Source organism: Zalophus californianus, chromosome 4, assembly GCF_009762305.2.
Source record: "Zalophus californianus isolate mZalCal1 chromosome 4, mZalCal1.pri.v2, whole genome shotgun sequence".
NCBI classification, from domain to species: Eukaryota; Metazoa; Chordata; class Mammalia; order Carnivora; family Otariidae; genus Zalophus; species Zalophus californianus.
In genome coordinates this window covers 11,266,166-11,293,844 of record NC_045598.1, presented here as the reverse complement: position 1 = coordinate 11,293,844, position 27,679 = coordinate 11,266,166, and the positions used below count along the sequence as shown (strand labels likewise).

The 27,679-nt window shown below is 48.6% G+C and overlaps 2 protein-coding genes across 6 annotated transcripts in view; one reads left to right on the top strand and one right to left on the bottom strand.

Moving 5' to 3' along the window:
• The window catches only part of DNAJC16 (DnaJ heat shock protein family (Hsp40) member C16), a 39,610-nt gene extending 28,883 nt beyond the window's left edge, over positions 1-10,727 (bottom strand). The window contains exons 1-4 of one of the 5 annotated variants that reach the window (XM_027621453.1): positions 10,649-10,727; positions 8,448-8,632; positions 4,591-4,657; positions 3,223-3,562 (exon numbers count right to left, since the gene is read on the bottom strand). In XM_027621453.1, the coding sequence (XP_027477254.1) occupies positions 3,223-3,562; positions 4,591-4,657; positions 8,448-8,614 (574 nt within the window). In that variant the 5' untranslated portion in view covers positions 8,615-8,632; positions 10,649-10,727. Of the gene's footprint in view, positions 1-3,222; positions 3,563-4,590; positions 4,658-8,447; positions 8,633-10,488; positions 10,595-10,648 lie in introns of those variants that run through there. The other 4 variants (XM_027621443.1, XM_027621471.1, XM_027621462.1 and 1 more) reach the window with 4 other exon arrangements.
• A 1,563-nt stretch (positions 10,728-12,290) lies between these two features.
• CASP9 (caspase 9) lies at positions 12,291-27,679 on the top strand. The gene is given in 10 exon segments (XM_027570952.2): positions 12,291-12,507; positions 15,311-15,704; positions 18,028-18,062; positions 18,605-18,781; positions 19,003-19,092; positions 20,301-20,448; positions 23,997-24,176; positions 24,823-24,932; positions 26,726-26,767; positions 26,769-27,679. Coding segments are annotated over 10 exon segments (1,356 nt in total). The 5' UTR covers positions 12,291-12,375; the 3' UTR covers positions 26,817-27,679.

Sequence of the window (27,679 nt, the reverse complement as noted above, 5' to 3'; positions counted from 1 at the left end):
GGTAACCAAGTGGACCTGACTGTCGGGAATCTTCAACCAATCCAAATGTTCCAAAGAGGAAAATGGTTTATAAACCAAACTGATACATTTGGTCAAAACCAGCCTTCCAGGGAACTTCGGGGGTGCAGTGGGGGAATGGACTGAACCCTCAGTAAATGTCACTTCTATGGATCTAAATTCAGCTTCTTCCATCCTGTCACTTGAGTCCTGACTTACTATAATCAGACAGCATGACAAACCAAAAGAAGAGCAAGATCTTCCATCATCAAAGATTTAAGGACATTAAAAGGCGATACAGCATGGTGTGCAACGCACGGACTTAGGGCCAGACTTCCAGGGTTCAAATCCCAGCTTTGCCGAACACCAACGGTGGGACCCTGACGAGGTTCCCAAAATGAGCTACATGTCTGTAAAAAAGCGATGACAGCAGCACCTGCCTTGAATGGCTGTTGTTTCATATGGGTTGACGCAATTGTGCTAGGCGTATGGTAAATTCTCCATAAATACGAGCTAGTGTTACTATTTTCATGTCATCATGTGCAGTACGTCCAAACGCAGTTACGATTTAGAATAAGTTCTCAAATCCAGCTCTTCCCTGAATTCCCTGCCCATCCACTGGCTCAAGTCAGAATACTGAGTCAATCTTGGCCCCCTCTCTCCTTTTCTCATTTCTCACATTCAAGTGGTCTCCAGGAGCCAGGTCCCTCCAGACTTCCACGATCCTACCTCTCAAATATCTTACACTTGTCCACCTCCCTCTTCCTTCTGTCCTAGTCTGGGCCAGTGGTTGCTGTCCTACCAGGGCTGGTGACCTCCCTGCCACTCTTCTGACCTTCTTCAATCTGTCCTTCAACCGGCTCTAACAGCTTTCTAAAGTGTAGATGTGATTAAATCATGCCTTTACGTGACAATTTTTTCTTGGCTTTATTACGCACTGTAAAATAAAGTCCAGCTTCTTGAGCCTGGACTTTAAGGCTCCTTACTACCTGGTCCCAGCGTGCTCTTCCTGCTTGCTCCCCCTCAGCTATACCTGAGTCACACCCTGCGACCCCCTCTCCCCTGGAGGCTCTTTGTGTCTCTGGCTGCCCTGTTGCCTCTGCCTATAATGTTCCTCCTTGGTTTCCTGCCCATCCAACTTCTAATTACCTTGTGAGACTTAGCTGAACGTAAGTCGAAAGTCGGTGCCTGGTAGCCAGTGAGTTGAGGAAAGTAGACTCATGTATTTGAGACTGATTTTTAAAAATTTATAAAATAGGCGTTTTAAAAATTTTTACTTTGGTAAACCAGAAAACCTAGTTCATTAGAAATTCCCTAAGGCTCATTTTACGTCTGTGCTTAATATATCCTAGAAACTTAATAGGTATTTTTCTCATTTTTTTTTAAAGATTTTATTTATTTATTTGAGAGAGAGAATGAGAGAGAGAGAGAGCATGAGAGGGGAGAGGGTCAGAGGGAGAAGCAGACTCCCTGCCGAGCAGGGAGCCCGATGCGGGACTCGATCCCAGGACTCCAGGATCATGACCTGAGCCGAAGGCAGTCGCTTAACCAACTGAGCCAGCCAGGCGCCCCTAGATATTTTTCTCATTTAATCTTCATATCAATCCTGTTGGTTTGACATTATTACAACCGTTTGAGAGATGGAGAAATGTGTATTAAGTAATTTGTCCAAGGACACAAAGACAGTAAATGGCAGAGCTCAGATCTGAACACTGGTCTGTCTGGTGCTCGCTGGAACGGCACATACACTGGACACTGACCTATGACTCCCAAGCCCAGGGATGGGACACAGGTAACCACCCTGCTTCGCTCCTTCACGTTGTTCACCTGGCATGTTTAAAATAGAATGTTGGTCCTAATCTGACTTTGGTGTAAACGCACTGCCGTCCTAACTTATGCGGTGGTTTAACGTTTATGTTCTGCTATTGGGTCTGAATGTCGGCTCCTAGACGAAGGAGGTTAGATAGGTTTCAGTATACCACCTAGTGGGGTATACAATGCAATTACACTTTTTGATGAAGAAGCTGTTCAACCCAGGGGCTTCCAGCTGATCTTACCCTCTCGTTCACTCATTATGCACCACCAGCAAGCATCCGCTGACTGCCCACCACATGGCTGACACTGTGCTAAACTTATTTCCTCATCTTCTTCCAAGAACTTCTTTACTCAGTCTCACGAAAGCATTTCGGCAAATTGGAGTGCTTCTGAACCATAAGCTGAAAATTTCTGTTTTAGGATAAACGAACTAATGGTTTTCATTGGTCTGTTCTCTCCAGAGACATCTAGGCTCTTGGCCCCTATGATTGAGTTTGGGCCTTTTTTAGTTACTCAAGAATAGGCCTGCTAATGCCTATAAAACACAACACACACACACACACACACACACAATTCAGTAATTCCAACTTTTCAGAGTCGTTAAAATAAATACCCTGTCTGGATTGCTGGCATTTTCCTGGCACTAAGTGGTCACTATGAACACAGGAAGGGCTAATCTGTGATCCAGAGTGGTAACCCAAGACCATGAGTGTTATGGATGGAATTGAAGTCCTAACCCCCAGTACTTTGTAACTGTATTTAGAGACAGGACCTTTAAGGAAGTAATTAAGTTAAAATGAGGTCGGTAGGGTGGGCCCTAATCCAATATGCCTGGTGTCCTTGTAAAGAGATTAAGATACCAGAAACATGCACATAGAGACACAACCATGTGGACACGCAGGGAGAAGGTGGCCATCCGCAAGCCAAGGAGTGAGGCCTCAGAAAAAAAGAACAAACATGCCGACACCTTGATCTTGGACTTCTAACCTTGAGAAATGTGAGAAAATACATTTCTGTTGTTTTGTGATATTTTGTTATGGCAGCTCTAGCAAATTTAACCACAGAATGAAATCACAAATACTGATGAGAACAATCTGCAGATCCCACCAGCATCAAAATTGATGCTTGAGGGCTGCTTTGCTCAACCAATAATTTTTAAACTTCTCCTAGGTATTAGGCCCCCAATTAGATGTTAGGAAACTATACAGATAAGGCTTCAAATTAGTAGTGCAAAATGAGAATGGCTGACATATTTCCTTCTCTGAAAATGTGTCCCTGGAAAGACCCCAGTCACCACGAACTTGTGAAGCGAAATCTCACTGTTCCTTCTCCCCAAGAGCCCATAAAATTCAAGATACAAAAGCTACCTTCTTCTATACAGACACCTTCTAGCAAATAAAATTATCTTACCCAATCCTTCCAGTTCGTGAACTACCTCTTTCCAAACAGGCTCGATGTGGATACAGCTAAAGCACCAATCTGAGGTGATCTTGATGAGGTAGGGTTTCCTGAAGCTATCTGGAACCACTTCATTCACGTAGTGTGAGAAGTGCAATAAATACTTCTCATCAATGGAGTCCCGCCGCTCCGAATTAAAAGGGAAGTGAAAAAAGGATTCATCAAAGTAAAAATTCTCATGGAAATGCCGGAAGCGGTATTCCCGCTGTTGCGGCTGCTTCTGGTAGCCCTGGTTCTCTCCGGCGTCTCCATAGTGGTCATAATTGGACCTCTTTTCTTCATTGGAAAGAATCTATAAGGAAAGACAACAATAGGAAATCTGTGAAATGGAAAAAGTTCTACCCCAAGGACTATTCTGTGAGCAGCACGGAAGACACAGGAAAAGAAACGTAAAGCTATAGCACGGCTCGATATTCCGAATGCAGTCTCCGACATGCCAGGAAAATCCTCTCTCAATAGAAACGTTCAGTATTTCAAGACCAAAAGACTTCAGTCCTTCAGATATTCGCGTTCATCTTGGCTTTAGAGATTTTGAGTTATCAGAGTACTCGACACATCAGTAAAACAAATAAAACTTAACATAATGTTGACCACAAAAAAATGGCCTAGGTCATGCCACTTAAGTTGGAATAACTCAAACCGAGATAGGAAAAGCTGCGAACACCAAAAAGTCCCCACAGAACTGAGTTCAGTGTCTTGTACGTTAGCTTTGTTTTACTTAGAAATAACTCTGAAGTCTAAAATTCGAGAAGCTGTTTTAGGATGATGTGCCATTCTATGAGCCAAGCGCTGTCTCTTGAAGAGCATTACCATACACAAATCAGGAAGCCACGGACTGATCTTTTGTGCCCATTCTAGACCAAGCTACGTAAGCTGACCTGCTGGAAAATTGTTGAAAATCTGGTGTTTACATGTACTTGTAACCTTGTGCGACTTTAATAAATACAGGAACACCAGTCTTTCTTTAATGTAAGCTCTAGTATATATGCTGCTGAGGTGAGCATGTGATAAAAGTTTCTACAAAGGAAATAGAGACCTACATTTAGGAATTCTGAGAATTCTACAATTCCAATTAAAGCCTTTAAAATAGGCCAGTTTTTTTTTTTTGTTGTTGTTGTTTTGTTTTGTTTTAAAGGGCTGAAGTATTCAGGCACCAATTTCAACATATTGGATGTGGCTAAATATGCTCTCTCTACCGTCATCTAGAAACTGGGTCAAGGGCATTGGGAGCGTGCCCCTTCTGAGAGTCTTCACAAAACTGGCCACTTAAAAAAATATTTTATCAGAGCTAATGGATGCATCACAAGTTTGACATGATACCTCATAAGCCTTGCTAATTTGGATGAACTTGTCTTCTGCTCCAGGATCTTTGTTTTTGTCAGGATGCCTGAAACACAAATGGGCAGGCAGTGAGTGTGGATTTAATGTTTTACACACAATTAACATCTTGTACACACAGTTCACTACATCAGAGGCAAATGGAAGGCCATTCTGTTAGGACGGTTTCAAAAATAAATGGTAGAAGCAATCACTTGCTTCACGTGACCATAATAATTAAGTGAAACTTTGAAACAGGTGTTTCTACCCAAAGCACTTCAGCAGGGCACATTTTCAAAGCACCAGGGAGTTTGGCAGCATCCCACTGAGGAAAGGTGCGCTATAGGCATGTCTTTACCTGGTTCCTTAACACTGCTGAAACTGGTTCCAAGCTAATGTCACTGAGCCCTACGAACCGACTTCTCTTCCCAGGATGGCAGCAACTCATCCCAACGTTAGAATGTTATCAAGGAAGGGATTTCTCCTGACAACTCAGGTAGACACAGGAAATAGCTTTCCGACACGGCGTGAATTCATTTAGTGTCAACCATGTTCCAAATAGCATATGGCTGCTGATGTTCAAATGAGAACATTTCAGTTTCGTTACTGCTCTGCTTGTCCCTTTTTGCCTAAGGTGGCCTTTTACCTATAAATGGATAATGATTTCCAGGCCCCATGTTTTAAGAGGTGAGAAAAATCTACAGTTTATGCAAAGTGATTTAAACTTCTGTTAGAACTAATGTTTGCTATTTTACACAGCTGACAATTAACTATATCCATTTGCGGTCATATGTTATTCTGTAATCTGCCTGTGTTTATGCCAATTTCCACTTTGGAGATTTTTAAAGTCCTGGAAAGTAGGGGCTAGGTTTTACTTCCTTAGGATCCCCCCAAGACCTGAATCAGTGTTTTATACCAACTGATTTTTCAACGTTCTTTTTGTTAAGAGACTCTATTACAGAGTACTCTTTATGTAACCACTTCTGCTAACTTTTAGTAAATTTCCTCTAGCAAAGGTTCAGGAAAGAGAAACAATCCACCTGGAAGCAAATGACTACTAAAAACAGCACCAAGTACATTGGAATAAAGAAAATTTATGACTTGATCAGCTGGCAGGAACATGTTTGAATGAATTATACCACATATTCTGATTTCTCTAAAAATAAACTGAAAATGGCTGGCTGTTGAATTTAGACATCATTCCTCCCTTAACTATTTAGTTCTCATTATGGATATTAGTGAGAAAAAAATGTCAGCTGGGTATAATGAAAATCGTATGACTTAAGGAAACAAGATGGTGGTTCCAAAGCATGTTTCTGGATGACAAAAAAAAAGTGTTTTAAATATTCAAACTTAGGCTGAAAAGAGAGAAATGATGCATTCACACAAATGAAGATTTAACATACAGAATGTGGTAGGGGAAGGACTGGAAGGGGCTTTTGAGGAGACCAAACCAAGGAGAGGGCTGTGAGGGTGGCTGGGTTAGAACCACAGATCCTGACGCAGACAAAACCAAGGCCAGAGAACAGGGAGGAAGCCACAAGACAGTTTCAGGTTATAAGGGATATTTTCCTAATTGCAGGACACTACCACAAGGTGGCAAACATGTAGAAAAAAGGATAAATCCAGCTCTAGGAAAGAACTGCCCAGTACTATTTTCAGTGTGTAGGAAACATGTCACCAACCGCAATATGATACACGTCCTTTAAACCTGGAAATGAAGAAAATACTGTCCTTGGTACCTACTGGCTGTAGAAAAAGTAATACAGAAAAGTCGTAGACAAATCGTTTTACTGTTCCAGTGACTGACCATGTTATACCCATTTGTTTCCGATCAAATTTTAGGACGCCTCTTTCTTGGGATGTGAGGGTGTTTATTTCGCCAATGTAGACGACAAAAGAAAGGCACCTATGTTAAAACTTAATTATTAGGAGAGAAACATAGCTTTCCTGAGAGAAAAAAGTGACTTGAAATGGTTTCACCAAAGAAGGGGAAAGCTCTTGAGAAGCTTAAGAAACATTACTTAGTAGTAAAACCTAGCAGAGGAGAGTTACAAACCCAATTCAATGATTAACCACTTCCCCCAGCTGCAGTTCATTCCGAAAAGTCAAACTGGCTACCTTCAGTGCATATGAAGCCATCACGAAGTGAAACCAATGATTTTAGGGATAAAACACTGCCATAGCCAAAAAAGCAACAAGGAATAACACAGTGAAAATACAAAGGTGAAGTAAAATTTTAGACTTTCCCTGGATGATACTCTCTATATTTCTAAGGTGATGAATGACTCCTAGAGAGAATCTAATTAAGGAAGAGAAGCATATGACTCATTTAATTAATAGCATAACACCCTTTTCAGCTCTGGAAGACAGAAAAGTCAAAGCTGTACATTTTAATAAATCCCACATACTCAAGCGATCATTTCTGCTTTTAAAATGTTTCCAAAGGCCAGTACCCTGTCCAAAAGAATGTTGCTACCTTATGGATTTATTGCAGATTTATGTATTTTGCTTTAAATATAAAGAGGCAAGAGTTTGAAACGACGTGGAAAGCAATTTTACTGTAAAGAGAACCCCTGGAAAGGGGCCACACATAATCAGATTGTATTTTTAGTATCGAATTCTGGATTCTCTGTGATTGGAGTTTGGTTTAAAATATTTATGAATTCAAAACATTATAATTTAAACTATATTTTACCTTTATCGCAACCAGCTTAAAACTAAGTTACATCCTTCACTGAAGAATAATGGTGTCAGGCAGAGTCATGCACAGCCTGCAATGTCATCTGCATGTGGCAGCTTTGCTCCTGCCTAACTTCCTGCCCGCCCCAACACTAACCCACTCACTCTTACGTCTGCTCAGACGCGTATGTGATTAGAAAGTAAAAAAAGCAATAAACTACCTATTGGTGCAGAAGGTCAAGCTATGGAGCCCAGAAGTAATACTTAATAACAGTGAGCCTAGATTTCCCCACAGGTAAAAGAGGGACAGCATATCTCCCTCATAGGGAATTATAAGGCGTAAATAAGATACAAAGCATAGAACCTGGAGCCTAGCACGCAGTATGTGTGCAATGATCGGTCTCATCCCAAACCTGCTTTTATTACCTATGACTGGCTCCCCCAACTTCTAGTCACCTGTGCCCTTCCCATCTTTTCCCCTCCTGCTGCTCCCCTCTAGCTATATGATCCAGATACTTCTACCTCTTTGGCATGTCCAAAGCACTGGGGGAAAAAACTGACGATGTCTGTCCGTAAGTTTTAAATTTATTGCTATCCTGCTAATTCACAAACACTTGTATACTCTTTAGCAAATACAAAACCTATCTAGGTAAAAATCACGATTTTTCTATAGGATGATTTTTAAGAGTAATGTACTCAGTTCCTAAATATTGTAAAATTGAGGGCAAAAAGCTCTTACTCTAAATTTTCTTGAAAGCTTAATATTAATAATTTAGAACACAGGATTGGAGGGTGTTCCCTTCAGCAATGACACTCATAGTTACTTTATGAATAACACATCGTGGGGATGGTTAGCTGATCTATGGTTGATTATTTACATATATATTTTAAAACTAAAGCTCCCTTTGACTTTAACATTAAATACGCTAGCAGCACCTAGGGTAATCCTTTAGGCCAAAGAATTCTTAAAAGGGGGTTTCAGAGCAACACAGGCTTTGGATCTCATCACTAAAAATTAAAGAATAACATGAACATTAGTTCTCCCCAATAAAATATTTTAGACAGATACATATATTTATAGAAACAGAGATAAATAAAAGCTAACCATAATTTAGGCTTCATTCCCCTACTAAAACTGCTTAGCTTATATTAAACTGCTATTTCTTTGTTTCACCTACCATTCCCGGGCGAGCTTCTTATAAGCCTTTTTAATATCAGCCTGACTGGCTGTTCGGCTGACCCCTAGGACTCTGTATGGGTCAAAATCCAACGCAGACAGAATTTGCAGGATCAGAACCAGAACTATCAAGAACTGCCAGGAAATGCTCAACTTTTTCACTTCCATTTCTCTTCCTTTCCAGAGCTGAAATGATCGAAGAAGCAGTAAGTTTCAGTGGTAGAAACCTGGACAGTCTTGCTTTTTAGATAAAGGGATTAGATATATAGATGAAAAATAAAACAAACAAACAAATGCTATTTGGCAGGAAAAGTGTCAATCTGTTTGACCAGGTCTTTTAAAATCAACAATCTTGCTACTATTTTTGAATATATCATACATAAGAACTATTATAGATGAAAAGATGAGCAGTAAGAATTAACAGCAACTTTCCAGACTCCTTGGATTAGAAAAGCTCTAGAAATGACTGAAAATGAATGAGATGAAGAAATAATAAGCAAATGTGGGAAAACATACATAGGAAAATCAAGGCAACTACATCTTAAATACACTGTTTTACTTATTCTGACAATAATACTTTAAGCTTAAAGATATGTGGCTTAAGAACACTTCACTAAGTACAGGCTAAATAAATGCATGAGATCATAAGATTTGCCAGGTGCAAAACTATGAAATTCAATAGTTGTGACGTTCTTGGTGTTAAATAAGTACAAGTAGGAAAGTGAGATACTCTTAAAAAAAAAAACGGTTATGACATTGTGTACCCCAATTCTATTCTCACCACACCCACTGGACCAAGAAAATAGGGAGGATGCTCTTTAACCATGAGCAATATGGTTATTATAAATGGAGACCAAAGATGAGGAAAAACTTGGGAGAAAAAATTTAGTTTTCCACGTGAAGGGCGATTAATGGCAAAGGCTGTAGACCAGGCAGGGTCTTCAAACGTTAAAGATCCATGTCTGGTGAGTGCAGTAACTGAATGCACTGTGGGTTCGGAAACAATCCTGGTTGGTTAATCAACAAGGTAGTGCTGTATTGCACGGAATTTACAGTCCAGAATTATGACCTTTGTGCCAACATACGGTGAATTTTCAAGGGTCATATTTATCCTGACTTTTCATGAATTACTAAAGTTTTAAGGTTCAAGTGTCTAATGTGACACCTTACTTAAGGAAGGCAAAGCTGTTAACAGCGGTGGATTTTGACAAGCGGAAGTCTAAATAGTGCCTGGGAGTGCTCACGAAATTGACTCATTTGATTGCCAATTTTTAGGACTGCATGCATGCTGAACAAATATCCTAAAACAATTCAGTTTCTTCCTCGTTAAGGCAACCTATAACCTATTCCGCCCTATAAAACACGTACAGGGCGCTAAAACTCGGGAAGGTGAGGTAGCTACTGCTTAAGCACACAGGCTCTGGAAACAGACTCATATTGGGATCTGTCCTCCACCACTTTATGACCTTGGGCAAGTTACTTAAACTTGCTAAGCCTCAGTGTCATTCATAAATGGAGGTGAATAATACCACCTTGAAAGGATCAGCAAGGGAGTTAAATGTATGTAAAGGATTTACTGAACATAGGGTCAACAGTCAGAAAGTGATACTTATTATTTTTGTCTATCACGCAGTGCAATCGCTGCCTTATTCCACCGTGTCAGTCGCCTCCAGTGAGCAGCCCAAGAGGCGGGGGGGCTGTGAAGTTCTTTGGCTGGCAGTCTCGAGCTCGAGTGTGCCGGCCTCGGGGCAGGAAACCACCTGCCCAACAGGTAGGCTACCGCCCGCGGGCAGTATCCCCTGGTCAGGGCAGCGGCTCCAGGAGGCACGCTCCGGGTCTGAGCTCCCGCCGGAGGTCGCAACCCTCCAGGAGACGGCCGCCTTCCCCGCCGCCCACCGAGAGCCCTGGGCCCGGCCCTGCCGGCTCCCGGTTTTCCCCGGGCCCGGGGGAACCGGGAACGAGGAGGAACTGACGGGAGATCCCCGAGCCTGCCCGGCCCCGCCGCGTCCGCGTCTCCGCGCGTCACGCCGGGAGGGAGTTACCGGGAAAGGGCACCGGCCCAACCGGCTGCAGCGTCCGTGCTCCAGTTAGTCCGCCGGGCCGGGAGCCTCCGGTCCGCACTAGCGCTAGCCGGGACCTCGGGCGGGGAGAGGGGCGGGGACGAGCGGGACGGGTCACGTGACACTTAAAGGCTCGGCTCACCGAAGGCGCGGACTGAACGGGTCGAAGACTTCTACTTTGCGAATCTGTTTTGACCCTTGCTACCCGCCGTCTGCGCGTGGACCTGGCGCGGTTGCCATAGGAACGAGGCGCGCTCTTTGGCTGGATCCAAAGGGATGATCGTGACCAAAGAGGCCAAAACGTGCCTCCTAGAGAGGCAAAGTCGCGATGCATGATGGGATGCCCCAAAGACCTCCCCGATTCAGGGAGGAGTTTCCACTCGTACCAGGAGATGGCCCTCGTCTAGTAACAGTAGCTAGGGTGGGGAAGCAATCGCTGGTCCCTGTTCTCTTTAACCCTATTCATAGAATCCTAGAGCGTCAGAGTTGGACGGGACCTTAGGGAGCCTTTCTAGTCCGACTCCTCCTTATACCGATGGGGAGACTGAGGCCCAGAGAGGGGCAGGGACTTGCCCAAGGCCTAGAGAATCCAGGACTCCTAAACTTATTTACTAAAGCGAGCTCCGCCATAGAATGTGCCAGGGACTGCCCTCAGCACGAGAAAGGGATGCGTGTGTGTGGCGGGGAGGGAGGGGGAAAGTCACAGGTGAATCAAGTAAACTTTCATTGAGCCAATGATATAGGTTCCTTGGGGATATAAAGAAAGAGATTTCATATCCCCCCCCGCCCTGTTTTTATTATTTAAAAAAAATTTCCTTTGCATTTATCACCAACACACTGTATCCTTTATTTCTTTATATTGTTCATCGTCTGTCTCCTCCCACGGGAATGTAAGCTTCTAAGGGCAGGGTCTTCTGTTTTGTTCACCTGGATCTTCTCGGACCTCAGCACAGGCAGGATCTTAAATATTTGTGGAATAAATGAATGAATGGGGCTGAGGTTTTGATGCTCAGGAGAATGGATTCTAAGGTGGACTTGAGTCAGGTTCCGGTTTAAATTTTGGCTGCCTTGTGCCACTCACTACCTCTGGGACCTTGAACGGAGACCACTTCCTTGAGCCCCATCTGCAAGATGGGGGAAAAGAACACTTTTTGGTATTCCTTTGGTAGGATTGTAGTCAAGGACAAGTGAGATAACATAATGTAAAGTGACTAGCGCAATGGCTGAGACTTAGCAAATGCTCAATAAACAGGAGCAATTATTTTTGAAATGTGGAAGTGAGCTGTACAAATTGGGAGTTCAGAGGAGTAGATTTCTGCCAGTTTTTTTTTTTTCCTTGTAGGAGGAGCTAGGGTGGGAGGGAGGGAAGAGGGGGATTTAAGACCGTGAAATGTGGGCTTGGTTGGGTGAGACAGGAGAGTCTGGAACAGTAAACGACGACATCTGGGCACGGGGCGGGGGCAAGAGAATTATGGTTTTGTTACCGACAGGGAGGGGGCTAGAGGACACCATAGCCGGGAGGGGCTTGAATGGGGCGGGACAGACCATGGCATGGGTGCCCCTCTTACCAGCAGTGTGACCGCCTCCGAGTTTTTGTAAAAGCCGAGTGGCGGTGCCTTCTGGCTAGGGATTGGCGGCGCGGACTAAGAGTGCGCTCTGGGGGTGGGGCGGAGCAGCGACGCGGGGGTGTGTCCTGGGGGCGGGCCGCGGAGGCAGAGCCGCTGGGGCCGAGGTGGTGCGGGGGCGGGGCCGAGGGGCGGTGCGGGGGCGGGGCTCAACGCGATGGCGGGTCCTGGGCGGCGGGCGGGGCGCCGCGGCCGAGGCCCGGAAGCGGACCGAGGCCGCCCGGGTCTCCGTCGTCTGGCCGCCATGGACGAGGCCGACCGGCAGCTCCTGCGGCGATGCCGGGTGCGGCTGGTCCGCGAGCTGCAGGTGGCCTCGCTCTGGGACGTTCTGCTGTCCCGCCAGCTCTTTACGCCCGCCATGATCGAGGACATTCAGGTGCGCCCAGTTCCCCGCGCCGCGCGCAGACTTCACGTCCCAGATGGGGTCAGCGAGGCCGCGCGGAGAGGGTTACTGAAACCACAGCATGACTTAAAGGCCGAGCTCCCGCTCTCCACTCCCGGTCTGTGCCCCCCGTACCCATCCCCTTTGGGGAACCATCGTGTGGGAACCCCCTTTTCCCTCACGGCGTTGAGCCCACTAGATCGTCCAGCGGAACCGTGCGATCCCGAACACCTCTTCCAGGGTTGGCTAGAGCGATTCCACGCCCTGCACCACCCAGCATGCACTGTTGGCTGCTGCAGCACTGTGTTTCTGCCCGGGAACTAGGCCTGTGTCCGGCCTTCTAGCGTGGGAGGTTCAGGGCACTCAGCTGGAGGGGGTGGGTCACACCGCCTGGCTCTGTGTCCCCCGCTAAGTCACTGATCGTCTTTGAGCCTTAGTTTCCTGGACTGTGAACTGGGGACAACAGTAGTAGCGTGAGAACCAAATGAGCAAATGGATGTGAAACTGTTAAGGTCAGGCACAGAGTCCGGGCCTAGCTGGCTGTGCCCTGCCCACTTTGTTCGGCCCCTCCTATGCGAAGTTTATGTTTCCTAAGGGGTTTTGGAGATGAGGGGTCTGGTGCAGGTAATGGAGAAAATAAACATGCGAGGTTCTCTTTTAAAAGCAGCTTCATGTCTTACTTGGCTCTCACCACAGGCCTCTGAGGTAAGGAGGGGTCTGGGAGGTATTTCCTACCAGCAGGTGTGTTTGGCTTTCAGGAGGCCTCTGGCCACTGCCCTGGGGACTGCTTGCAGACCGAGTGTCCGTTTTCTCCATCATCCCGGAGCTTGGCCTGACCTAGTGAAGAAGTCTTTAAATAGGATAAGGGTCATAATGAAAAATTACCAATGAATAATAATATTAAAAAAGTCTCATGAGCATCTGCTCTGTGGCCTATACTGAGGAGTGGAAATTGTTTGAGGCCGTATCCTTGCCTTCGGATACAAAATCGAATGCCCACCGAGGCCCAATGGGTGGGCGCTGCAGTGGGCAGCCGCCCAGCTCCAGCTCATATGGTCATTCCAGAATGCTGGCCCTGGGTTGCCAGATTTTTAAAGAGAAGCTGTAAGTCCTGATTTTGATGTTAAATTCCCTGATTTTAAATGTTAGCAACAAATTGAGATTTTTAAAAGAAGGTCACACGAACGACAAGGCCGCCATTTTGCCACACCTGGTTTGGCTGAGCCACATGGATCTGGGTCCTCATCCTGGCTTTGTTACATATTAGCAAGTTGCAGTGCCTTTCTGGGACTCAGTTTCCCTCATCTGTAAAGTGGGGATAATTGTAATTTAACCCCTTAAGGTTGTTGAGGGGGACTAGATGAAATGATACATTTAACACAGTGTCTGTCTTACTGTGAGTGTTCCATAAATGTTGAGAGAAAGGCTAGTTGTTTTGTTAGTGAGGATTATCTTTTCAGTGACATTATAGGTCTGTGCTTTTCAGTATAGTAGCATTAGCCACCTGTGGCTATTTAAGTGTAAATCTGAAGTAATTAGTATTAAACAAAATAGAAAATTCAGTTCCTCAGTTGTAGGACCCCAGTGCTCAGTAGCCATGTTGGTTAATGCCTGCCATCTTGGTCAGCGCAGGTGAAGAATATTTCCATCATCGTAGAAAGTTCCCTTGGACAGTGCTGCTGTAGGATATTTGAGGCCAGGATGGTGTCTTATCCCTGTGGACCCTGAGGAACTTGGCCAGAGCTGGGTCTGAAAGGATGAGCAGATAAACAGTTTCTTCCTTTTCCCAGTGTCAGTGACCAGCCCCACCATCCTGACACCCGTTAACCTCAACCATTCCTGCACTTTACAGTCCACCTGATGAGTGCCCAAATCCTGTGCATTCTCCTTCTTGATTTTTCTGGTGTGTCCACTCACTTCTCCATTCCTGCTGTACCGTCTTTGCCACCACCTGATCTGGCTGTGGCTCACTCCCTTCTGTTGTCCACCCTGCCCCTAGGATGATTTTTCTAAAAGGCAGATCTGACTCTGTCACTTTCCTAAAACTCCTCAGTTGCTACTCACAGCTTTCTTGGCATGACCACACAAAGGCCTCATCCCTCATGACTGTTTCCCATTCCAGCTTACATTTCTCATTTCTCTGAATTCACTCTTCACTTCCCTAATGTTCCCTGGGGTCTCAGTAAAGACATCCCCTCCTGGAGACCTCCCTGGCTTCCCAGGGCTGAATTGGATTACCCTGGACCCTCCTAAGGCCCATGTACTTTCCCACCTGACACTTCTGTCTTTGGTGTGTCACTGTTGATTTGTCTGTTTGCAACTCCCACTAGATGTCTGCTTCTTGAGGACTAATAATGTTCACTGCTGTATTTTCAGCACTTAGCAATGCTGGGCTCATAGGAGATGCCTCCAAAATAATGAATAGATAAGCAGGGCGCCTGGGTGGCTCAGTCGGTTAGGCGTCTGCCTTCGGCTCAGCTCGTGATCCCAGGGTCCTGGGATAGAGCCCTGTGTTGGCTACCCTGCTTGGTGGGGAGCCTGCTTCTCCCTCTCCCTCTGCCTGCCGCTCCCCCTGCTTGTGCTCTCTCTTTCTCTCAAATAAATAAATAAAATCTTTAAAAATAGGTAAGTGAAGGCTGGCAAGTGGCACACACTCAGTGTAACTGCAGGCTCAAGTTTTGCCCCCGTGACCGATTGTTTAGACCTAGGCTAGATGGGAAATGGGGGGGGGGAGGGACAAAATGAGAGTCACAGGACATTGTGTGGATAACAGTGCCATGTCTTTCTTTCCAAACAGCATGCAGGCTCGGGGTCTCGGAGTGATCAGGCCAGGCAGCTGGTCATAGATCTAGAGACCCGAGGGAGTCAGGCCCTTCCTTTGTTCATCTCCTGCTTAGAGGACACAGACCAGGATGCGCTGGCTTCATTCCTGAGAACGAGTCGGCAAGCACAAAAGCAGAAACCAGAGGCTGTCAGACCCCTGAACCTCATGCCTGTGGTGCTTGGACCAATGGGCCTCACACCAGAGGATCTCAGAGGGAAGACGGGTCCATTAAAGCCGACTCCGGGAAAACTCTCTCCAGTGGTGCTGGGGCCTGAGCAGCTCTGGCCAGCCAAGCTCAGGCCAGAGGTTCTCAGACCAGAGGTGCCCAGGCCAGTGGACAGTGGTTCTGGACGATTCAGTGATGTCTGTGAGTACCAAGAGAGTGGTTGGTGGGTAGTTGGACCTATGAAGTTAATGACCTTGGATGTCCAGATCTCTCCCCAGGTGTGGGAAGTTCTCAGCCATTATTTTTCTAAATAAGCCTACTGCCCCTTTTTCCCTTTCTTCCTTCTTCTGGGACCCCAATAACGCATAGATGTTTCTTTTCAAGATAACTCATAGTTCATGTAGGCTTTCTTCGTCTTTGTTCTTTTCTCGTTTTTCTCTGCCGATAATTTCAAATGACTTGTCTTCTACTTCGCAGATTCTTTCTTCTGCGTGATGGAGTCTGATGTTGGTGCTGTCTGTTGCATTTTTAATTTCATTCATGGCATCCTTCAGCTCCAGAATTTCTGTTTGGTTCTTTTTTATGATTTCTATCTCTTTTGTTCATGTATTATTTTCCTGATGTTGTTGAACCTTTTTTGTGTATACTCTTGTAGCTTGAGACAGCAATTTTGAATTCTTTATCCGACACATTGCAGGTTTCTATTTCTCGGGGGTCAGTTTCTGGAAAATTATTTTGCTCCTTTGGTGGTGTCCTATTTCCTTGATTTCTCATGTTTCCTGAAGTCATGTGTTGGCTTTGCATTTGAAGGAGGAGTCACCCCCTCCAGTCCTTGCTGACTGGCTTCTTCAGTGCATCTAATCTTGGATTACCTTGCACCAGCAGCGTTTTGGAACTTCTCTGCTCGATTCCTGGACTTCCACAAAGGCAGTCTAATTTGTGGATGATTGTCAAAATGGGTGTTCATTGTCGGGGAAGGCGGTAGAAAACTCTTATTGTGCTACTTTGATGATGTCCCTCTCTCACTTTGTGGATCGATACTACTAATTTGGGGAATGAAAGAATTCTTCAGTTGTGGATAATAGTTATATTGTTGAGGTGCAGTGGGATTTTGGAAATGAGCAATAGTTCCAGATTTGAGGCTGTGAATTATAGGATTCTTCAGGCAGGTAAAACTATTTCCGATTAAAAAATGGGATGTGAGGGGCGCCTGGGTGGCTCAGTCGTTAGGCATCTGCCTTCGGCTCAGGTCATGATCCCAGGGTCCTGGGATCGAGCCCTGCATCGGGCTCTGTGCTCCGCGGGAAGCCTGCTTCTCCCTCTCCCACTCCCCCTGCTTGTGTTCCCTCTCTCGCTGTGTCTCTCTCTGTCAAATGAATAGATAAAATCTTAAACAAACAAACCAAAAGTTACTTTAAAAAAAAAAGGGGGATGTGAATGCTTTTCTGGCGTGGCTTTAAAACTCTTGAGAGAGTAGTTCCCAGCAAGGGGTCCTGGCCCTCTGTGAGCCGTGAATGTCACCATTGTGGGATCAGGAGAATAGGCTCCAGTGCAGCTCACCTTGCATTGCAACTCAGAGAGAGCCACCAAGTTCTCTTTGTTTAAGAAGAAAAAAGGTCCTCCCAGCTTATAGGCTGGTGGTCAGTGGACTTCTTGCTAATCGAAATGAAAACTCATTTGACACCGAAGGAAAAACGATCACCTTTACTCATTTATTCACTCCGCACATGTTTGCTGAGGACTTTCTGGGTGCCGGGCTCCATGGGTTCTACAGACAGGAAGCGTCCGCTCCCCTAGAGCTTCCCTTATGCCTTTCTATTTTAGAATTTCATATGAATGGAATCATGTCACATATACTCTTCTGGCTTCTTCTCCTTGGCATAAAGTTTTGTTTTATCCACCGTGTTGTACGTTTTCAGGCTGTGGACTGTTCCCTTGTATGGCTTTTTTCATAAATTGTTTATCCATCAACTTGTTGATGAACATTTGGGTTGTTTCTGGTTCCAGGCATTAAGAATAAGGCTTCAGTGGGGTGCGTGGGTGGCTCAGTTGGTTAAGCATCTGACTTCATTTCAGGTCATGATCTTGAGGTCCTGGGATCGAGCCCTGTGTCGGGCTCTGCGCTCGGTGGGGAGTCTGCTCCTCCCTCTCCCTCTGCCACTGTTCCTCCTCCCCACTTGTGCACGCATGTGCTCTCTCTCAGATAAATAAATAAAATCCTTAAGGAAAAAAAAGAAGAAGCCTTCAGTGATCATCCACGGCCAGGTTTTTTTGTGCTCACTGCACTCGTTTCTCTTGGGTCTATACCCTGGAATGGAATTGCTGGTCAGAGGGTAGGTGTGTGCTTAACCTCACTGGAGACTTCTGAGCTGTTCTGCAAGGTGGCTGCGCCCCTAGTCTCCCACCAGCACTCCCTCATGTTTCCCGAAGTCTTGCTCTTCTGTACTCAAAGACCCTTGCCCCACCCCTGTTGGGCCAGGCATTCATTTCTTGTCTCTCTTTCTCTCTCTCTCTCTCTCTCCAGGTGCTCGGGAGATTTCCAAGCAAAATCCTGATTTGGTGAGTCTTCCTGTGACTTGGGGCCAGCTGCCTTGGCTTTGGGCTCTTCTGCTCTGCACGTCCCAGGTCCTTCCCCCTGCAGCTGTGTCGGGAGCCCAGGGAACCAAGCCCGGCTGTCGGGAGGGTCCCAGGCCCCGTCCCGCTCCCTGACGCTGACACAGCTCTTCCCGGAGCAGGCTGTCCGAGCCTCCCTGCTCTTCCCTTGTCTGTGAAGTCAGGGGGTCAGACCTCACAGGAGGGGGTCAGACCACGAGCATTGGCTGTGGGACGGAGTCACTCCCGCTCGCGTGTGCGGGCCCTGGGCTCCATGCCGGGGTACCGGGGAGCAGACGCCTTGTGTTTCTAGCCCTTGTGGAGCCATCAGCCTTGCAGAAGCTAGTTACACAGAGACATATCTCAGTCTCAGTCGTGTTAAGTACTGTGACAAAAAAAACAGGCTGCTGTGAGAGGGGATTCCAAGGGACACAGGGCCCAGGGGCTCGCCTTCTCTCCTGAGGGGTGCCGCGAGACCCCGGCTGACACTGGTCCTTGTGCTTGGGCAGGCGTACGCCCTGAACGCAGACCCCTGCGGCCACTGCCTCATCATCAACAACGTGACCTTCTGCCTCAAGTCGAGGCTCACGGCCCGCACCGGCTCCAATATCGACTGTGAAAAGCTGCAGCGACGCTTCCGCTTACTGCATTTCACGGTGGAGGTGAAGTGTGACCTGAAGGCCAAGGTAGCGTCGCTGTCCACGGAGAGGTTGGGGAGGGGCGGGGTGGCGTCCTGCCGTACCCCAGCACAGCACCTGGTGTCCAAGAACGGTGGCTCTCGTGACAGTTGCGACGGTCATTACTGCAGTGTTGGCCCCGGGAGCAGGGGAGGTGCTCTGCCCAGGCGGGCCCAGCGTGGGGACCCGATCCATCAGTGCTCCGGCTCACCTGCCACTTTCTCTTGCAGCAAATGGTCCAGGCTTTGGTGGAGCTGGCGCAGCGGGACCACAGCGGCCTGGACTGCTGCGTGGTGGTTGTCCTCTCTCACGGCTGTCAGGTAGACGCTCCTTGGGTAGCTGCCCCCAAGTGCTGAGCTGAGAGGCCCTGACGGAGCCCCATCCCTTCCTGTGTCCTCGCCTTGCAGGAAGAGCCGGGGGGCCCTGTCTATCCCTTGCTGTCTTCCTGGGAGCCACCCGGCCCTCTGAGGAGTTGGATGCTCCTCCTGGGTGGGGCTGTGTTCCTGGGAGAAGCCATCTGGGAAAGGCAGGGAGGAGATTCTGCCCACAGAGCTCCTACCCTGGATTTTATTCGGAGCCGGGCACAGCACACAGGAGCTCCCAGCTCCTGCCTCCACCCCGCTAGGCATTGTCCCAGGCCCTTTGCCGTTGCCTGGGTGTCCGGACACTGGGATCCGCTCTGGGCTTGGCCACTAATGTGCTGCGTCATTGTGGCCCAGCCCCTCCCACTGCCTGGGCCTCAGGTCCCCCCTCTTTTCACGTGAGGGTTGGACAGGTCCGAGGCTCCAAGCTGGAGGCCTGTAGTCCCCATGGGGGTTGCACCGTGTTTTCAAAAGTGGCAGCTTTCTCAGAGAAATCAGGATTTCCAGCTTCTCTTGAAAAACCACAATGGTCTGGCCTTACTAGGCCGCATCCTCACAGAGTGAAACTCTGGCCGGTAGCTAGGCAGGGACTGCCCCCTTTTCATTCATGGTGTGACCCCCTGGACCGGCAGCATGGGCTTCACCAGGAGCTCGTGAGAAATTCAGACTCTCAGGCCTTGCCCCAGACCTCTTCCCAGGGAGCCTCCGCTTTGACAGGGTCCGCATATACAGAAAGTCTGAGAAGAACTGATCTAGAGCAGTGGTTCTCAATGCTTAGCTGCATCAGAGGCTCCTGAAAGACCGTATCGCTGGGCCCTACCACCAGGGTTTCTGAGTTAGGTCTCGGGGGAGCCCAGGAATCAGCATGCCTTACAGGTTCCTAGGTGATGCTGATGCCACTGGTCCAGGGAACCACACTTTGAGAACCACCAATCTAGAAGAAGCTGGTCAGCGCTATCCAGTTAGGCTAATGTTTTAGGCACATGAGTCTGAGACCTCTGGAATAGAGACTGCCTAGGACCCATCCAGAGCCAACCTCTGTCTAAGTCAGGCTTGTGCCCCTGGCTGGGTCCTTCTAAATGCTTGGCCCCGCAGCACCTCTGAACAGTGTGTTGGATTCCTACCCCAGCTTCTTGGTCTTGTAACCAGGAGTTTTGGTCTCCTAGGCCAGCCACCGCCAGTTCCCAGGGGCTGTTTATGGCACGGATGGATGTCCTGTGTCCATCGAGAAAATTGTGAACATCTTCAATGGAGCCAGCTGCCCCAGTTTGGGAGGGAAGCCCAAGCTCTTCTTCATCCAGGCCTGTGGTGGGGGTAAGCAGGTCCTCAGTCTCCCTGCCGATGACTCTAGTGGGAGGAGCCGCCCCTGCCTCCTTCTCTCTTCAGTCCCTCCTGGTGCCCAGGGGGCAGTCAGAGGGTCCCAAACATGGCCCCTTTGCCCGAACGGCAGCACCTGCCTCTGCCTCGAGTAGGTCTCAGCTTTGTCCAGCCTGTAGAGGTAAGAGCCTTCCAGCTCACGGTGCGGGAGCCTCTGGGGCTCATTCAGCTCTGGCAGCTTCAACTCCAGAGACTTGGCAATCACAAAGCAGAGGAGAGGAAAAAAACCTCTTTCATTTTCCTTATCACTCCCCTGACCTCCCTCAATTAGACCTTCTCTCCACTGTCGCAGAGAAAGGGAGGCCAGAGCTAAATTAAATTCCCAAGGGCCCAGGTACCGGAGATTTCAGTAATATGCGTGTGTGTATATATACATAAACATAAATATACATGTATATACACACACTGTATATATATATATTTTTTTTCTTGTTTGTTTATTTGTTTTAAGAGAGAGAGAGAACACGAGCGGGGGGTTGGGGAAGGACAGAGGGAGAGGGAGAGAGAATCCCAAGCAGATTCCATGCTGAGTGCAGAGCCTGACGCAGGGCTCATTCCCAGGGCCCTGAGATCATAACCTGTAGCATATTCTTTTTTTTTTTTAAGATTTATTTATATATTTTAGAGCGAGAGCGTGGGGGCGGTGGGGAGGGACAGAGAGAGAGGGAGACAAGCAGGGCGAGGCTTTCACCTCAGAGTTGTCGAATGAGGGGGACATGGAGATGGAGTTCGCATCCCTGGTCTGCCTCTCTCTCTCTCTCTCTCTCTCTCTCGCTCTTGTATTCCCCTCTCAGATCCCACTGTGTCTTCTCTGCTTTCCCCAGGCGGTCCCTCTGCCCCCCTCCGTCTCCTTAGGCCATTCCTGCGGCTTCCCCCACCACAGTGCGCCCCGACCCGGCCACCCACATCTCAGGTCCCGGCCCCTGTTCCACTTCAAGTCATTCCCAGACACCCAGGGCAGATTCCGGAATCTCGGCCAAGAAAACAACCAGAAGCAGGGACCCGAGTAAGCAGTGGAACAGCCCAGCTCTCACACGTCTCAAAAGCCCAGGCTTTGCAGGCTTGGGGCCCTCCATGGAAGAGGCAGCAGGGCTGAGAGGCAACACGCAGAGGGCAGAATCCTGGCCCCTGAAGGTCAGCTGTGAGAACAAAGGCAAATTGCCGAGTTTCTGAGTTAGATGTATGGGGTGAGAGGTCAGTAGATGTTGGGGCTATTATATGGGGTTGCCAGAACCATCCTTGTCCCGTCTCTGCCCCCTGCAGTTGGGACCCCAGCTTCCCTGGGTGAACTGTGACCTCCTTCCCTCCTTGCTGTTTCCCACCACAGATCCAGCCACGAAACCCGCCTCCTCTCCTGCCCAGGGTCTGCCTGACCTGCTGCTTCCCCGACCAGGACTCTTCCCTCTCCCATCAGAGCCTGGGTCACATTGACCTGCCCCAGAAACCATTCCCTAAGGAACCCTCTGGGCCACTCTGCCCTCTGTCTGCTTTTTCTGAAGCTCTTTGTGGCTGCTTCCTGTCTGGAGTGGCCCATTGCACCCTGCAGTGATTCCCTGGGGCTCGTCTCGGGAGACCTCCCGCCATGTCATCACCCCGATGGCTCTGTGGCAGAGCTGTGGGTGGCCGGAGTCCTGCCCTGACCCCTCTGGTTTCCAGGTCTGCCACGGCTTTGGGGGGAATTCGGATTTTGAAACCGAAAAGACAGAAAATGTGAGTGCAGGAATCATCCAGCATCTTGCGAGCCTGACACAGTGGTCTCATTTCTGCCTCTTATCTGTGGATGGTGGCCCGCGGGCAGTCCGCTTTTTCTCATCCTGCGTTAGCCCGTGAGCATTTCTTCACATCGCTACGGTCCTCATCACCGCTAGTTCAGAGGGCTTTATAATGCTCCGTTTTAGTGATCGGCACTCACTAATCCATTTCCCTGACGTCAGCCGTTGAGGTGATACCCAATTTTTGGCTCCCGTGACCACAGATGTCTTTACATAGAGGGTGTTGATGTCACATGAATGAGTTCCTGGGGAAAGTACAGGGTCAGAGGGTGTAAACATCTCCACAGATCCTGTGACCTCTGGTTTGCTGCCTTCTTTGATTTCCTACAAGGATCTGAGATAGCTTTGCGAGTACGAGTAATATAGTAGAACAAAATAACGAGGGAGGCAGGAGAGACGATAGGACAGAAGAATAAGACCCATTCAGCAGACGTATGATGGACAGAGGGACGAGAGATGTCTGGAAGGAAACACACCGATTGTTTTTTTTTTTTTTTTAAGATTTTATTTATTTATTTGAGAGAGAGAATGAGATAGAGAGAGAGAGCACGAGAGGGAAGAGGGTCAGAGGGAGAAGCAGTCTCCCTGCTGAGCAGGGAGCCCGATGCGGGACTCGATCCTGGGACTCCAGGATGATGACCTGAGCCAAAGGCAGTTGCTTAACCAACTGAGCCACCCAGGCGCCCAAACACGCCGATTGTTAACAGAAGCTGCCCCCCTGAGAACAAGACCGAATAATGCCACTTGTTTTTTAATGACATAAAGTTGACCATTTTAACCATTTTAAAGTATACAGTTCAGTGGCAGTGAGTACATGAGCACACATGCCTGTGACCTAATTCTAGAACTTTCTCATCGCCCCGAACAGAAGCTTCGTACCAATCAGCACTCACTCTCCTTGCCTGCCTCCTCTCAGTCCTTGGCAATGACTCGCCTGCTTTCTTCTCTGTGGATCTGCCCATTCTGGGTCTTTCATGTATATGGAGCCAGAGACGTGGCCTTTGGCGTCGGTCCTTGCACTCGGCATGTTTCCAGCGCCCGTCCACAGTGCACCAGCGGCCGGCACTTCCTTCCTTTTCAATCCAGAATGAAATTCCACTGGATGTGTGCAGGCCATTCGTCTGTCGTGGACGCGGGTTGTCTCCACCGTTTGTCTGTTGTGAATAATGCTGCTGTGAACATCGCTGTGCAAGGTTTTGTCAGAACACCCGTTTTTGGTTCCCTTGGGTGTTACCTTGTAACTTGTTTTTACGGCTTTTTAAAAAGATTGTGATTAGGTAAAATTTTACCTAATGAATGTGTAAAACTTTTGTTATAGTAAAAAGTAAAGGTCTGGGGACTCCTGGTGGCTCAGTCGGTTAAGCATCCAACTCTGGATTTCGGCTCAGGTCGTGATCTCAGGGTCGTGGGTTTGAGCCCCATGTTGGGCTCCACGCTCGGTGGGGAGTCTGCTTGAGATTCTCTCTCCCTCTCCCTCTGCCCCTCCCCTGCTCACACATGCGTGCGCTCTCTCTCTCAAATAAAAAAAAAAAAAAAGGCAAAGCTTAGGTTTCTGTTTCTTGCGGATATTTGCTCAGCCCTGGCACCCTGGCTCCAGAGGGGGTCCGGCGCTCTCAGGCCGGGGCAGGCCGGATGTCGCCAGGAAGTGAGGAGCAGGAGCTTTGGTCTGTGTGTGTCGGTGATGAGTGGTGTGTCTGTCTTTCGTCCCTGCAGAGCAGAAAGACCATGGGTTTGAGGTGGCCTGCGCTTCCCCTGAAGACAGGACCTCTGGCAGTGACCCGGAGTCAGACGCTGCCCCATTCCAGGAAGGCCCAGGCCCCTTTGACCAGCCGGACGCCGTGTCTAGTTTGCCCACGCCCAGTGACATCTTCGTGTCCTATTCTACCTTCCCAGGTGAGCGCATCAGGAGAGCTCCTCCTGCCAGCCGGCGGGTCTCCCCCGGTCTGCCCTAGAAGCAGCTGTGTTGCGAAGGAAAGGCGTGGGGGTGAGTCTCAGCTCTGCCCCTTGCCATCTGTGGGACCCTGAGCAAGTTGCTTCGCCTCTCTGAGCCTCAGCTCGGGGTGAGGCAGGCGAGGCGCTTAGGATGCAGAACTTAAGGGGGCACCTGCTCGTGGGTTTGTACGCCTCACTTGCCTCACCCTTGTCTTGGTCCTGCCTCGGTCTTCCCATCTTTAAAATGGGAATAGCAGTCCCACTTCAGGGGGCGCCCTGGGGATTCGCAAGGTGGTTAGTGCCTCCCTGAGCATGGTGCCTGGCACATAGCAGGTGTGAGGAGCGTTAGTCTCCTTCCTTTCTTAGCCCTTGGGCGAGTCACATGACTTCTCAGAGCCTTGTTCTCCTTGCTGGGAAAGCAGGAATCACAACCAAAGTCCCAAGGTGGTGGGGAGGGTGAAGTAAGGTCCTGACCGGAACAGAGCACAGAGATGTGGGCTGCTCCTGCTGGACATGTGAATGGGCCCAAGTCCAGAGGTGGCTCCAGCCTGCACGTGGCGGGTGGCTAGCGGCTCTCCAATAAAGTTCAGCCTCTCTGCTTCTGCAGGCTTTGTTTCCTGGAGGGATACCAAGAGGGGCTCCTGGTACGTGGAGACCTTGGATGGTGTTTTTGAGCAGTGGGCTCACTCTGAAGACCTGCAGACCCTCCTGCTCAGGGTGAGCGTGGCCTTCCTCTGGGGAAGGAAAGGGAAGGCTGCTGGGAGGGGCACGTGTCCTCGGGAGAGGGCGGGAGGGGCGGGCAGGGCCGCAGGCCCACACCAGAGGTTTCTTCTGCACCTTGCCTTGCCACGAGGTTGGTGCTTCTGCTTCTCTTAATTGCGAGGTGTTACTATTGCAGTGACATTGGCCCTTTGTTCAAAGGGCTGCCTTCCCTGGCTTCTCTGAGGTCCCAGGCTGACACTGGGATCCCCACTTGCAGAACCAGTCCTCAGTGCAGGGCAGGTTGGCGCAGTGGCCAGAGCATGGCATTTCCTGAAGGCAGGTCATGGGGCCTGCACCCTTCACCCCACTGTGTAGCATTCTACCCTTGACCCTCAAGAATTATGATTTCTTCAGTATATGCCCTTCTCGGGGGGGGCCCCAGTGAGAGAGCGGGAAGGATGGCCTGATAGGACCCCAGCCTCTCCCCATGGGATCCTGCTCAGAGCAGCTGCTTCCTCCACGGGTCTCAGAGCACACGTGGGCCTCGCCCGCTTGCTCAGGTGTTTTGTGTCATGAGAAGGAAAGGCTGGGACCATGCCTTCCTCCTGCGGAGGCTATGGCTTTGTGCTTTGCGGAGCAGAGCGGAGGAGAAAGGAAAAGCAAGTACAGGACTCGAGGGGCCCCGGGCACCGTGACTCTGGGCAGGTGACCTCAGAGGCAGCTGGGGCCCTGCAGGGTCAGGCGGGGAGTCCGTCAGGGCCAAGCGGTGCACTTGGCTCCTGGACCTGATCTCTTCTCTTGGCTCTTCTTGAAGCAAACCTCTCAATCTGATTTGAACTTTGTGAAGATTTGAAGTTTGAAATTTTGAATTTTGAGTTTTCTAAACTTATAATGGATATACTCTTCTTTCAATACCCTCCCTCCCAACTCAAGGAGGCTGCAGGTTTTTTAAATAGTTCTTAAGCTTTTATGTATGTACGTATGTATTTATTGAAGTATAGTTGTCGTATGTAGTGAGTTTCAGGCATACAACACGGTGACTTGACAATTCTGACGTCACCACGATAAGTGTAGTTGCCACCGCTCCATACAAAGTTATTATAGTATTATTGACTGTATTCTCTGTGCTGCGCTTTTCATGCCCGGACGTTTGTACCTTTTAATCCCCTTGGCCTACTTTGCCCATCCCCCCACTGCCCTGCCCTGCAGCATTATTGACAACAGACAAGATTTGGCAGCAGCCTAAGCATCCATCCATAAATGCATGGATAAAGAAGACGTGGTCTAGATGCACAATGGAATATTACTCAGCCATAAAAAAGAATGAGATCTCCCCATTTGTGACAACATGGATGGAGCTAGAGGGTATTATGTGGAGTGAAATAAGTCAGAGAAAGACAAATACCGTATGGGTTTCACTTATATGTGGAATTAATTGTTTTTGAAGATTTTATTTATTTATTTATTTGAGAGAGAGAGAGCACAAGCAGGGGGGAGCGGCAGGCAGAGGGGAGAGGGAGAAGCAGACTCCCCACCGAGCAGGGAGCCCGATGCAGGGCTCAATCTCAGGACCCTGGGATCACGACCTGAGCCAAAGGCAGACACCCAACTGACTGAGCCACCCAGGTGTCCCTGATATGTGGAATCTGAAAGACACAACCAACAGACAGAAACAGACTCATAGACACAGAGTACAAGCCAGCGCTGTGTCAGGGCTGGGTCAGTGGCCATTCCCCCGCAGCCCCTCCCTGGACCTCTGACTTCCATCGGGAGCCCTCACAGACTTCCCCGTGCTCATCTTTTCACAGGTCGCTAATGCTGTTTCACAGAAAGGGATTTACAAACAGATTCCCCGGTTGTTTCAATTTCCTCCGGAAAAAACTCTTTTTTAAAATGTGATGCGGGCCAGAGCCCCTCCGCCTCTCACCCTGCTTTACTGTTCACCCCAAAACCTTCCTGCTCCGGGCCCACGGCAGCCGAGGCCCGGTCTGTTCTACGGCTCCAGCTGTCGTTCTTTAAAGGGGTTTGTGGCCTCTCATGGGTCTGCTCTTTCCCCACCGGTGCTGGACAGGCTCTTAGCAGCTTCCACGTTGGAGACAAATGACCTGCGTGAGGAGGAGGAGCAGAAGACTACCAAGGGACACCGCAGGACTCTTCCCAGCGGCCCTTTCTCCAGCCAGTGCTGGGGCCTGTGACCCCATGGTTGTCTCTACAGGAAGGCTTTTGACCTCAGTACTATTGACATTTGGGGTCAGATAATCCTCTGTTGTGGGGCTGTCCTGTGTGCTGTAAGATGGTGAGCAGCATCCCTGGCCTCTGCCCATAGATGCCTGTGCACCCCTCCCTGAGTAGTGACAACCAGAAACGTCTTCAGACACTGCCAGTTGTCCCCCCGTGGGGCCCCACTTGAGAACCACTGATCCAAAGGAAGTTTTGGTTACAAACAAACCAGCATCTCTCTTAGATCAGCAAGTTTGGGGCTACTGGAGTCTGAACAGTTGGAATCAGTGAATCCTAAGTGAAGTTTTAAAAGTCACCTATTTTTCTTATGTTCTAGTATGCTTAAAAAAATCTTAGGTGAAGATGGATGCTTTTTTTTTTTTTTTTTTGCCTATTTCTCCCTTCACTTTGTTCCAACGGTTTGTTTTTCCTTATAAAGGAGATTTTTTTGCTTTTTTTAATTTTAATTTTTTTTTAAAAGATTTATTTATTGAGAGAGAGAGAGTGCACGCAGAGAGGGGAGGGGCAGAGGGGGAGAGAAA